The sequence below is a fragment of the Cinclus cinclus genome, chromosome Z (genome assembly GCF_963662255.1).
Source record: "Cinclus cinclus chromosome Z, bCinCin1.1, whole genome shotgun sequence".
Taxonomy (NCBI): Eukaryota; Metazoa; Chordata; class Aves; order Passeriformes; family Cinclidae; genus Cinclus; species Cinclus cinclus.
In genome coordinates, this window is record NC_085084.1 from 1,823,012 (window position 1) to 1,837,135 (window position 14,124).

General features: G+C 37.6%; 1 protein-coding gene across 2 annotated transcripts in view; it reads right to left on the reverse strand.

Annotated features, from left to right (window-relative positions):
- Positions 1-564: 564 nt before the first annotated feature.
- HAPLN1 (hyaluronan and proteoglycan link protein 1) overlaps positions 565-14,124 on the reverse strand; it is a 32,166-nt gene continuing 18,606 nt past the window's right edge. For both annotated transcript variants that reach the window (XM_062512935.1, XM_062512936.1), the window contains exons 4-5: positions 10,220-10,522; positions 565-1,662 (exon numbers count right to left, since the gene is read on the reverse strand). In XM_062512935.1, coding sequence (XP_062368919.1) covers positions 1,373-1,662; positions 10,220-10,522 — 593 coding nt within the window. In that variant the 3' untranslated portion in view covers positions 565-1,372. The remainder of the gene's footprint in view (positions 1,663-10,219; positions 10,523-14,124) is intronic.

A 14,124-nucleotide genomic window follows, 5' to 3' on the forward strand; every position in this document is an offset into this window, starting at 1 on the left:
AGTAAATAATTCAGGGCTAGCAATACTATATTATTTCACTGATAGTTTAAAAAATAGATGTACTTTTTAGATACAAGTAAGATGTAAGGAAATGAAATGTTTTTTTCTTTTTTCTTTTTCTCTTCTAAAACTTAATGGCTGGTTTCAGATTTCGTCTAACAGTCTTTGTTTAAGACTTTACCATTTTAAATACTTTTTTCTAATTTTTATTTCATGTAATGTGTAAATAGCTAAGAAATATTAAATATTGTAATGTTCTTTAAGACAATAACATTTCAAAGGCTAATGTAAAATCAAGCTGCTAAAGTTTACAATTTCTCTGTCCAGCAGTTCATCTATACAACTGCCCTGAGTAGATGCTATTATGCTGCTTAGCAAATGGCCTTTAAGAGTTTAAAAATAGCTCGGTAAAGCTACTCAAAGGTAATACAACACTTCTCAGGCATCTTAAATTGGAGATAAGAAGAAAACAAGAGTTTTCTCGTTGGTTAATTATTCACTCAATGATTTATACACAACAAAAACATAATTGAAATGTTCAGGAGAATTAATTGTGCTTCTTCCTATGCATGGGACCATAAAATTATTTTTCAGAAAGGCAAGGTTTGAAACTGTAAAACTAGTCCTATTTTTGTGGACTGTTTCAGCTGCTTTTATTGAACTCTCTGTTGTTCCCATGTGAACCAGTGAAAACAGTTATTTGCTAACATATATTGTTGTGAGATTTCTTTGCGAAACCTCACTGATCCCCTTTAACAAAAAGATTGTTTTATTTTAAAATTCCTGTCATAACCAATTTGCGGTGTTTCTCAAACTGGTATAAATATGTAAAATCTGTGCTTTTAAAAGCTTCTGCTTTGAGTAGCCTTACACTCCATAATTGTGCCCTAGCAATTGTCAAGCTCTATTGCATGCCCCATTCATGAAAATTATAATTTTTTTTTTTGGGATGACATAGCTTAAAGAATTTAAAACTAAAAGTTCCTTACCTAGAGCTCCCATTAAATTATATTAATTTAAAATATCTATGGAATGATATTTCCACAAAAAAAAAAAAAAACCAAACAGAAACAGAAACAAAAATCAAAACCAATGGAAAAAAACCCCAAAACACTAAACAAAACAAAACCAAAGGACAAACCAATGGGTTTGGGGGAGGGAGTGTCTATGAAGATGACTTTACAGTAAGTAAAAGAGGTTTATCACAGTTTTGGTAGCTTGCATGAGTTCGTACCGCAAAAAAACCCCAACAACAACAACAACAACAAAAATAAAAAAAAAAAACCCAAACAAATAAAAAAAAAAAAAAAGAGAGAGAGAAATCTTTCACACTTTAAAAAACAAAATACTTTCACGCTCTAGGCAAACTCTCTCAGTTGTAGGCCCTGAAGCAGTAGACACCGTAGAGCTTGTGCTTCTTGTCGGGGAAGCCAACGAAGCGCACGGCGGCCTCGTTGGGGCTGCAGCGTTTCCGTGGCCGGGAGATGGGATAACGCACGCTGCCGTCCGCCAGCCAGCCCGCGTCGCACCGGTCGTAGCCCAGCAGCTTCCAGGCTGCGAAGATCTGCCCCACCTTGGCGATCTGGGAGCCATCCTTCAGGCACGCCTGCACGGCCTCGTCGTAGGTCAGCTTGGTGGGGTGGATCAGGTAGTAGAAACGACCTGGAAAAGGGATGGAGGAGTTGTTAGCGGAGTGGAGGTTGGATGTCAGCAAGGATGGGGGGGTGGGTTTTACAGCCTTAAATCCTGGGGTCACAGAATCGCAAAATCACCCGGTTGGAAGACGCTGTTGCGACCACTGAGAATTTTAGGCTTTCAGGCTAATTTTTAGGCTAACAGGCACCGGCACCCAAAGTGAGTTGCATTTGACCTGAGGCTGTGGAGAAAGCTTCCAAAATGGAATGATAGGACTGAGGATCGCAGGTGTGTAGTTTAAATAGAAGTGGAAAACTCAAATTTTTAGAATATAATATTATATATAAGGCAAGAGACAAAAGCTTGATCTTCTTCTTCTTCACCTTCATGGGTCTAGGTGATCTTGTTTAATTAGATAGCAAAGTCCTCATTGCGGGCCACAGGTGGTTGATTATTGGGTTAAAAGTTAAAAAAAAAATTGTGTCTGTTCTTAATTGGACAGTTTATCCTTGAAAGGCCTTGTAGAGAGTGAGATACAGCCCCATTTTTAGCTTGTTATCTTGAGGTGCTGTAGAACTCACAGTTTGTGAGAATGTAGTATAAGTAAGAATTAAAGAACATCTGAGTCCCAGCAAGAAATACTGTCTTGCTCATTTAATCCCAGCCCTGGCAAAAAGAAGATAAAATACAATAGACACCTTCAAGATCATCCAGTCCAACTCATGCCCTAACACCTCAACTAAACCACAACACCAAGTTCCATATCCAGCCTTTTTTTTAAACTCATCCAGGGACGGTGACTCCACCACCTCCATGGGCAGACCATTCCAGTACTTTATCATTCTCTCCACAAAAAAACTTCCTCTTAACATCCATCCTAAATTTCCTTTGGCACATCTTAAGGCTGTGTCCTCTGGTTCTGTCAGTTGTTGCCTGGAGTAAGAGACCAACCCCCACCTGACCACAACCACCTTTCAGGTTTTCCTATGAAACTCAATGATGTTGCCTAAAGATTTTTACTTTTCATGTACTTTTCATACATCCACAGATCTGTGTAGCAGTTATGTAGCTCCTGGTATTTTTCCTACCCTTTCTGTTAGATTTTAGAGTAACAAGATGACCTTCTAACACATTCTTGAAACACTGCTGTGTTTTATTTTCAAGTAGAGGACCTAGAAAAGGAAATAACAGGAATTGGGGCATGGAAGCCCTTGCACCACTCCAAGGGGATGCTGAATCTCCTATTGGATGCACTTCTTGGATATCCTAATCAATTAACTTTATAAAAATTGTAGAAATTTGATACCAGTGTGCCCATAGTCCAAGACTATGGGTACATCTTGGAAGCTTCCAATAAGGAACTGCTTTTTTTATCTTACCATTTTAATAATACCATTTTAATGTGGCAAGGGGGGTTTGCTGTTCTGATTTCAGGCAACAATAATAAAGTAATAATAATAATAATAAATAAAATAGCAATAAATAAATAAATCAGAGAATTGGAAATGTTCCATTAATGGATCATGTCAAAGAGTGGCTAATTTAGGTCTGTGCCAGTAGGAGGATAATAAGTAAATATTGTGATGTTTTTGTATGGTGAGTTGGTAAGTATCAGGAGGAAAAAAGAACTTACCCAAAAAACAACATAGGTACAGAAAACAGACTATTTGGAAAAAAAAAATTAAAAAGGCAATTTTATGTTTATTTCTGCTAATATCAAAGCACGGCATCTCCACCTGAATTTCTACTCAGTGGTAGCATTTAGGGGAGGGCAGCTGCAGGTAACACGTGCTCTTTTGCTGCCTGACAAGGTGGTGACCTTGTTTCTGATTAAACACAAGCAAAAAAAAAAAAAAATTCTTTTTAATGAGAAAAGCAAGGTATTGAACAGCTTCTCAGGAGGTGAGTTTGAACTTGTGGTAGAGCAAAATTATGTCTGTTGTAAGTCTTCACCAGCAGTTCTGCAGGTCTGTTTCTCTTTAGGCATCAAAGGGAATATCTTCTTCACAACACGAGACTGAACTGATAGTGCTGCTAAGAAAAATGTTCCCTGTCTCAAGGTAATGAAAATATATGACAGAAAATAAAGCCCAAAAAGCAAAGTCTCCCCTACTAATCTATACACAGCAATAATATTAATACTTATTCAATTTATCAAAGCAATAAACATTAATTGTAAGAATTTAATTCATTAAACTTGTGGTTATTTATCACCACTGATTTGACAGCCAAGTGGACTGCAGAAGAATCTCGTTTCTTTCCAAATACATCCACAACTTTTCAATCTGCCTGTTCCTGAAGAGGAGAGGTAGCTGAAAAAAGGAAGGACTTTATTCTTGTGGGCACTTTCTGATTCCAGAACTACTGCTTAATTAAGAAAGTACTACAGGACAATATCCTTTTTTTGCCTCACAAAAATCAGGTAGATACACAGAACTCTTAGTATGCGATCACTTTCTTGGTGAAGAAAAAGTGGTGAGCAAGTAAAGAGCCATGTCAGCTTCAGATTCCTATAAAAATCAAATAGGATTTTTTTTTTCTGAATGAAGGAAACTCAGGTCAGATGACAATATAAAGATAATTGAATTAACCCTGTCTAAAGGCTGGAAATTGTATATCAAGACAAGAATAGTTTAAAAGAAGGCATTTACATTGCTGCTGTGGTGGAGAAGAAACTTTTTTAAAAATTTCATTGCTGTCAGAGACAGTATCTACAGAATTTCCACAGAGAACTATTGAGAACAGATAATCATCCCTTTGTAAAACACTTTTTCAAACTCCATTTCAGCAGGTTGAGAGCATTTACAATGTGCTGCTAAAGAGAATGTTTACTAAGTGGAATCCTGTTACTGATACACTACTAGGAGGTTTCTCCAAAGCAAGAAAAATTTCTGATTTAGGGGAAGAGGGGTTTGGTCTGATAGTGTGTAAACTTCACCTAGTTTATGAGTTCCTCTTCAAACCATATGTCAATGGAATGTAATTTCCTAGGGATTTGCAGTAAGGTCAGGCTTTTGACATATGACATCAATAATAAAAACTCCCATATTCTGCTCCTTCCTCTAACAAGAGAAATTCAATAGTAAACCCCACAGGGGTGCAATGTGTATCCGGAATGTCTGATTGCATAGAATTCCATTAATGAACTCCCTACAGATTTGAAGGTTTGTTTTTGTTTGTGTTTTTTTTTTTTTTTTTTGTTTTTTTTTGTTTTTTGTTTTTTGTTTTTTGTTTTTGTTTTTTTCCCTGATAGTAGTTAGGAAGGTTTCCTAACTGTTCAGTCTTATAATTTATTAATTGATGTGGCAGGAGGGGGAGGAATTCACTGTCTCTCTCTCATTAATGTCTGGTGGTTGGGCCACTCCTACAGAGGATCCTGCCTGATTTGACTCCTCACACCCAAACCATGGAGCAAACCTGCTCAGACCTCACCTAGAACAGCTATTTTAAGATTTTGTGTGCAACAGAATGGCTTAAAGAGGAAAACTCCAGCCACTGACCTAAATACCCCACACCCTTGTGACTGTGGGAGTTTGGGGGATGAATCACACTTGGAGATTTCTTCAAGCTCAGTGCTAAATCAAGAGGTTTATTAGCAAGTTTTTCTTAAAAAAAAAAAAAAGGAGAGAGGTAATTAAGACTGGTAAATATTTTGACATCCAGTGATCCTCTCAAATATCTGATTTTGAATTAAATAAGTGAGATTTTTTTTTTTTTAAACACACCAATGCCAGTGACTCAGAAGCAAACCACTCCTAATAAAGGGTGTGCAATTCTATTTTGGGTTTAATTTCTCTTTTTGGAACAGTTGCTACATGTTCCCAGTGATAAAATACTCTGGAATGGTCAAATGAACAGTCAGCATTATTCAGACAGGACTTTCCACAGTTTTCTCCTATTTAAATGGCAGAGGTGGTTGGCTTGCCACATGCACTGCTGTAATAAACAGGTGGCTCACAGCTGTGCTTTTAACATCCTCTCTAAAATTTATTCTTTGTGTTCTTAACTTTGCTAAAACAAGATTTTTATTTGATTCTCCTAGAGCTGATGAAAGATCAGTTATGCACTATGGTTCTGTGGACTCAGTATATAACAAAATGCATGTTAATGAGGAGAAAGTGTGATGCAAACTGTACCTTGTTTTATTTTCTTTGAAAATGCTTAATTTTGGAGCATATATTAATTGACAAATTTACATTTAGCTCTTTCAGCACTTTTCAGTGCAAAAGATTCTCATGGATTTTTCTTAAATAATAATAAAAAAAATTGTTGTTGTCCTTCTGTAGACCTTCGAAAATAAATAAAATTATACATTCCTTGGTTTATGGCTATTAGGCTCAGTGGGGAAGATTGTAAAAAAAAGGATTAATCTGCATTTATTTCCTCAAATTGATCATCTGGCAAGATTGCATGGGAGAGGAGCATCCCCATGCCTTGGGACAAGGCAAGGAGAGAAATTGGGATGATCTGCCATCCTGGAAAAATTTTGGATCATGTCAGGTTGTGCCACCACACAGGGCAGGCACCCTCAGCTTTTCTAAAGATGACATGGAATAAAGTGGTTTCCTCTGGGCAGGACAAGTGAAGGGGAAATGGGTTGTGAGGGAGCAAAGCTGAGCCCTCAGACACTGGGAAATTCCAATGTGGAATTTCCAGACCTAAGTTAGACACTCCCTGCTTGTGTGCATTAATTTTCAATAGCTTTTATCAGCACAAGGACTGTAAAAAACAGATTGGGAAACATATTGCCTTCCAGTGCAAGCAGCAAATATATTATGGATTTCACAGATAGCATCAGGCTGGTGTTACTCTTTGCTTTGTTTTATGAAATACATCCCTACATATTATAAACTGGTACCTTGCTGGTGCTATTAGATATAAAGGCTATGAAGTGATTCCATGTTCTTGGATTCAAAACATGAACAAATCTTGTATGAACCAACAGAAAGATTTGAGTATAAGTAAGCTACAGAGGCAGAACAAAATGTCTAAGTATTGTACTTGCCTTAAGTCTATGAAAAGGCATTGTAGGGGGTAATTTCATAAATTTTACAATAACAAGATTATTTGATATTCTGGTTTTGCTCAAAATATTTCCCTGTGCAGGTAACAGAAAAAGAAAAATGTGTAAAATGTTTTTATTAATGGTATAATCTTTTCATTTTCAACCATTATTATTTTTGTGTATCCTGGTCATCACAATAATTCCAGAGGGAAAACACAGAACCTGGATTTGAATTCACTGCATTGATGACTATGGTTTCGATTTTATACTCTAATGCCTAAAAACCATAACTTTTACCTTTCTTCTTCAGGTAAAAAACAAGCTTTGCAAGTATTTCAGACCAAGATTTTTTTGCTTTTACAGCTGAATGATTTGAAATTGAACCTTTTTTTTTTTCTGTGATCTCTGAGGTCATATTGTATTTGGAGATTTTTTTTTTTCCCTATAGAGAAACCATTTAGAAGGTATCTAAGCCTCACTAAACCTCTTTATTTTTTTTTTTTTAAATAGAACCTCCCTCAACCGATTTTTTTTTTAAACTCTCCTTATCCTTTCCTGCTCCTGTGGTCCCTGGCATTTTCCCATCTGCATTACATAAAGTTGAAGGCTCCTCTTTTTCCTACTCTCAGGAGACTCCAGCAGCCACTGGGAATGCACTGTGTCTTAACCACCTCTCATTTTCCTTGGCTGTCTCTGAGATGAGAGAATCAATACTGAGTCTTGAAGAAACAGCTTTTTTAATCTCTTCTTTTTTATTTCTTCTTTCTTAAAACTTTTTTTTAATTTTATTTTTAAATTTTATTTTATTTTATTTTATTTTTGCTTTTTTTGCTTCTCTTTTTCTTGCCTGCAGCCACTATTTTTGGCAGCTGTGGCAAAAGGGATCATTATAGCCTATTATAACCTTTCCCTCTGCAGTGAGAGAGCTAACATATGCCATTAAACATGTTTATCCAAAATTCTGTGCTGGAAAGAGGGAGTTGGCAGAGTGGCTGGGTTAATTATGGATATGGAGGTGAACTTGGACAAGGAATAGTGGAGAATACAGCAGGGACATGTGAGGAAAAGGTGACTTGGTGAGTTAAGGCAATGGAAGCTGGGAGAAGCAGAAATCTGGATTTTCAGCTGATGTCATAAGAGACATTTGACATTGACTTGTGGAGAATATCCATCTATCATCTATCTATAATATCTATCTATCTATTATCTATATATAATCTATATAATCTATATCTATAATCTATATCTGTATTTATATATCAATATATCAATATATCAATGTATCTATATCTCTCTCTCTGTCTATCTATCTATCTATCTATCTATCTATCTATCTATCTATCTATTGTCCATATCTATAATATAATCTATAATCTATAATCTATAATCTATAATCTATAATCTATAATCTATAATCTATAATCTATAATCTATAATCTATAATCTATAATCTATATCTGTATTTATATATCAATATATCAATCTATCTATATCTCTATCTATCTATATCTCTATCTATCTATATATCTATCTATCTATCTATCTATCTATCTATCTATTGTCTATATCTATAATATAATCTATAATCTATAATCTATAATCTATAATCTATAATCTATAATCTATAATCTATATCTGTATATATATCAATATATCAATATATCAATGTATCTATATCTCTATCTATCTATCTATCTATCTATCTATCTATTGTCTATATATAATCTAATCTATAATCTATAATCTATAATCTATAATCTATAATCTATAATCTATAATCTATAATCTATAATCTATATCTGTATTTATATATCAATATATCAATATATCAATGTATCTATATCTCTATCTATCTATCTATCTATGTATCCACTTCTCTCTCTCTCTCTTTCTCTCTCTCCCCCTCCATTGCTGTGTAACGTTCTGTCTCCAGGTCAATTTCCACACTCCTCAAGGCTGAGATTCATGTCAGTATCTTGTCTTTGATTGCTCTCCCACCTTATCTCCACCTCAACTTTCTCCTCTTCCCTCTTTCTTCTATCACTGCACAGACAATATTTATCTTAGTCAGTACTTATTATTCTCTCTTTTCCCCAGAAATTATGCTTCTTGTTGCTTAAGAGATGCTGTTCAGCTTCTTTTGTGGTGATCAGTGAGCAGTAGTCTCAAGGTTTTACTCTGCAAACATTAGAAAAAGTGCAGCTATCATATTTTAATAATTTTTGTTTAATTTATTCCTTGGTGACATTTCTACAGTACAGGGTTAAATCTGCATAGAAGAGATGAGTTCATACAGGATTCCACTTTTGGATAAGTGAAGCAAGGAAAATTGAGCCAGCATTTAATGGCATGAAGCAGTAAGATAAAAAAAATCAGCCAAACTTTTGTTTCAGATCTCTTTGAACCTAATGTAACACTGTTGGCTTGAGGATTTGTTTGGGTTTTTCTGTTGAGGTTTTTTTTGTTTTTTTTTTTTTTTGGGGGGGGGGGGATGTTATTCTTGTGGGGTTTTTTTATTTCTTTTATGGTGGCATTTTTTTGTTTGCTTTTTGGGGGAGCTGGTTTTTTTGGTTTTTTTTGTTTGGTTAATTTTTTTTTTTGTTTGGATGGGTCTTTTTCTGTGGAGGGTGGTGCAGACTTAGCACTAGAGCACATCTTCTGAAACCAAGGCTTATGTTTATTTTTTCTGCTCTGTAGGACAAAGCTGCTTCACTGTGGATAAGAAATCTGCGCTTTAAATAAAAAAAGGCCATGCTGCATGGGCTGCAAGCCAAACATGTGCAAAGTTCTGTAGGAATTATCCACAAGTAAGATGCTGCAGAGGACTGGACATTCACAGCAACGCTTTCCAAATCTTTTCCTGACACTAGGTATACTATGAAATGATAGCAAGCTGAGATTGAGTAATTTAATTTAATTTAATTTCATACCTATAAAAAATAAATTAATAGCAAAAAAAAAAAAAAGCTTGCAGTGGCTAAAGTAAGGTTTACAGCAGTCCAGCCTCAGAGCAAAAGTGATTGGAGGCTTGGCAGCATACTAAGATTAGAAACCTAAATTATTAACAAATAGAGCTAGAAATAGGTCTGCTGGTAAGGAGCTATTAGTCATATTAGACCTGGTACATGAACAGGACCTCCCTGACACTGCAGGGTAGGCAAAGTGTTGATCAGAATTTTGTTTTGCTGACATATTTAAGCAATATGAACAGAATTAATACTGACTTCAACAGGAAACCTCGAATAACGAACTGCAGGTTCCTTCATCACTGTAATAAAACTGGTTATACAGCAGCATTAAAAGGGTATGTATACATTTTAATGGGATGAAAGGGGAGACACTAGAAAATCCTGCCAGGAGAAGTCCTGAGCTGTAAAAACTACCTGTGTGACCATGTGGCAAAGATGGCTTAATTCTTCACGTGTACCATCGAAAATTCCACAACGATTTTAACACTTTGGTTATTTCATTCCTAGCGTTTTCCATGAGCTTTCACAAACCAACCACCCCATCCTGCCCTTGGTGTTCCTTGCCTGAGCACAGACATTTAGGAGGGAAAAGCGAAGGAAGCGCTCTCACCGTTGAAGTTGGACGTGAAACAGAAGACATCGTAGCGGCTCTTGTCCTTGTCCCAGAACCCGTAATTCCTGACGCCGGGCACGGTGTTCCTACCCCCACAGGGCTCCCTGGGCTTTGTGATGGGGTACTGCACGGAGCCGTCGCTGAGCCAGCCGGCGTTGCACCAGTCCAGCCCCGACCTCCAGGCGTCGTAGAGTTGGTCAAAGGAAGCCATCACCGAGTCCTGCTCCGTGCACGCCCGCTGCGCCTCGTGGAAGTTCAGGTTGTACCGCCCCAGCCGTGGGGAGTAGGGGAACACCACGCCTGGAGCAGGGAAAGAGGGGTTAGTGTCACCTACAGGTAAAACCTTACTAAAGGAAGGTGTAAGAGCAGTAAGGAGAGATGCGGGATTCCAGACTGGTCTGTAAAAATGCTGCTTATTGTATCCAGATGATGCAGAAATTCATGGGTCGTGGGTGACAAGAGCGAAGTCCACAGCCTTTCAGCCTCAGCTGTGGGCTTGTCTGGAGCAGCTCTAGTTCTGGTTACAATGCATTATATACATTTCATTATAGACTATCTTAAAACACCACAACCAATCAATACTTTTACCTATAGCCTATCATAACTACTAACTTTACCATAGTCATGTTACTATTCTCCAATCACAAAAAGTTAGTATGTCACAGTTTAAGCTAGAAGTTGGTTTTCAGTTTTCTTGCAGTGGAAAATTCTGAGACCTTTTTTCTACTTGAAACATTTGCATTGTTGTTTGCCTGTAGAATCTTTTTGCTTGGTGAAAACATCTTTCTGTTTGAGGTGAGTTTATCCTTTGCTCTGAGCCATAAAAACCCTTTCTAACTAGCATACACTTTGCCTTCTTAGTTATCCAGCAAGACTGGCTCAGCAATTCTTTACTTTTATATCAAAACTTGATTTCATTTCTATTCATTCTTCAGGTTCTACCTTCAAAGATCTTTCTGCTAAGCATATGTATCTGTGAGACTTTCTTGTCAAATTTTCATCCATCCTAACAGGAAGGCCTTGTAAAATCATGGTACCTTGGCTGAGGATAGCTAACAGCTGGCCTGAAAAGTTCCCATAAGAAAGGAATTGTAACAGTGAGAATCAGCTTGCATATCAATCCATTCCTGTGGGAACTGATGGCACCTGTGAGGAGAAAGGTTCTCACCAGTGAGAAATTGTTCTTTACCCAGGAGACAAGAATGTAAATGTTGTTAGAGAGAGAGTTTTGATGGACATGTACAGGAGCCTTTACTCAATGAACTTAATGAGTTACAATGAGTTGCTGACCAGCTGAAATTAAACACAGAATGGTGCCTTCTGACAACCGTATAAATCTGCAATAAAGATTCAGCATGGTGAACGGAGGAAACAGGTGTCTATTTCTGTCCCTACTGCGACAAGTTACCAGGCACTGAAGTAGCATAGAGAAGGGAAACAGCTTTGACAACCACCAGGAGGAGGAATAAAGCAGAAGTAAAGGTTGGCTCCATGAAGTGTTGGTTTATTTCTGGTGAAAAACGCTCCATCAGCAGCAGGGCAGCACTGATTTTGGGAAGAGGCCAAAAAGCTGAAGAGGTCCCTTGCCTCTTCAGCTGTAACAAGTTTAGGTTAGGTTAGATGTTAGAAATAAGTTCTTCGCTGAAAAAGTGATTGCCTCCTGGAATCAACTGCCCAGGGAGGTGGTGGAGTCACTGTCCCTAGAGGGGTTTGAAAAATTATTTGGATGTGGCACTCAGTGCCTTGGTTTGGTTGATGAGGAGGTGTTAGGTGGCAGGTTGGATTTGATCTCGAAGGTCTTTTCCAACCTGGCTCTTTCTGTGATTCTGTGCTGCCTTACCTTGCTGGCTCATCTCCCCTCGTCCCCTTCCCAACGGGAATCCTGCCAGGTCTACACGCTGCTCCCACCTGCACCTTGCTGTCACCACAGTGGTCTCACTCCCCTGCTCTCACAGTGCTTAAAGAGGAGCAGAGTGAGCTGGAATTTTTCAACTTTTTTTTCTTTTTCTTGCAAATTTGCACATTTTTAATAGAAATTTTCCATTTATTAATTGTAAGGTCAATTTCTCATTTTAAAAAGAGTCAGTTGAACCCTAGCATAGCTATACTGTTTGAATTTGTTTGTTTGGGGTTATTTTTGTTTGCTTATTTTAATTGTTTTTGTTTGGGTGATTGTTATTAATACTTTTATTGGTTAGTTGGTTGGTTTGGTGGGGCTTTTTTTTGGTGTGGAATGGGAGTAGGGGAGCTCCTGGCAGTTAATCAGGAAAAAAAAATTGTTGAATGAATTGTTGAATTTCTATCAATTATTTCTTTTTTGTTCATAGACATTAAGATGAAATGTTTTGATTGACACAAAAGAGCATTGTGGTCTTTGCATGAGCCCTTGCCAAGATTTCCTGAGAGGTTCAAGACCGTTGCTTTTTTTTTGATTTTTTTTTCTTTTTTTTAATTTCACATTATTCCAGGGATGGTAGGGAAACCATGTGTGACACCCCCTTCCCTCTCTGCCCCTGCAGCACTGATGGCTCACCCTGACATGATGGCATGGCCCTGACAAATGCTCCTTCCCCCCTAGGGGACAAGGACACTGTTGGAACCCTGGTCACTGAGAATTTTTGACTTTCTGTGCTGACAAGCACTGACCCCCAGGAGAACACTACATTTGACCTGAGGCCATGGAGAGGGCTTCCAAAATGGAATGATAGAACTGGGATCATGGGTGTAATTTAAATAAAAGTGTGCAATATCACATGGTGGAAAACCTAGAATTTAAAGTTTTAGAATACAGTAATATTCACATATATAAAAAACAAGATGGAAGTTTTATGACAGAGGTTTTTCCTTCTTTTTTGCCTTCTTCTTCATGGGTCTAAGAAATATTGTTCAACTGGGTCAAAAACAGTCCACGTTGCGAGCCACGGGTGGTTGGTTATTGGGTTAAAAGTAAAAATAATTTAGATGTAATTTCTTAATTGTACAGTTTACCCATAAAAGACCTGGTAGAGAGAAAGATAGAACTCCATTTCTTAGTTTATTACCTTGCAGTGCTGTAGAACTCACTGTTTGTGAGACTGTAATATAAATATAAACTAAAAATGCCGTCTTGCACATTTAATCCTGACCCTAGAAAAAAAATAAGAACAGGATACAGCATGTCCCCATGCCTTGCCTGGTGCTCATCACTGACCATTGCTCCTACATCAGGGAGATCTCACAGCAGAGAACATCCAAGAGGGGCTGGGAAACATGGGGACATCTCCAGAATGGTCTCAAAAGTGGCATTTAATCACAGTCACTGCCCTTACCCAACAGATATATTTTCTTTTCTTTTGCTTGTTTTATGGAAAAGAACAGAAGTAAAACGTTGCTCCTTGGAGCATGAAGGACGTCTCATAAAGCACTGAAGAACCACGGCCCCATGTGGGTTTGATAAAAGAGAGACTTGAAACAAAAGTTTGGAACAGACCACCCTAATATTTGGCAGGGCTTAGAAACTTAATCCAGACCTAAATTTTACAGCTGGCTTTAGCCAGTCTCATAATCAGCTGAAATAAAATGGTATTAGAGAAGATCCAGCTCAGAATGTTTATCCTCAGACATCTCTGTAGAACTAAGTGCTGTAGGACTCAGGGGGACTGAAGACAAGATAACACACAAGCCAAAAACTTTGCACTGTTATAAATATCCACCTTTCTTTTTACTTTTCTCCTGCTGTTGGATCCTCTTGCCTATAACAGTTTCATTGTCCTCGAGGCAGTGCAGCACAGATAGAGAAATTACTCAGTGGTTAAGCAAGGCAGACACCATGTGATGAATCCACTCTTCTTTCAGAACATTCTAACCCATTTCTGCATCTATTCCACTAGTTTCCTAAAGTCCCCTTGCTTCTTCTCCTTTCC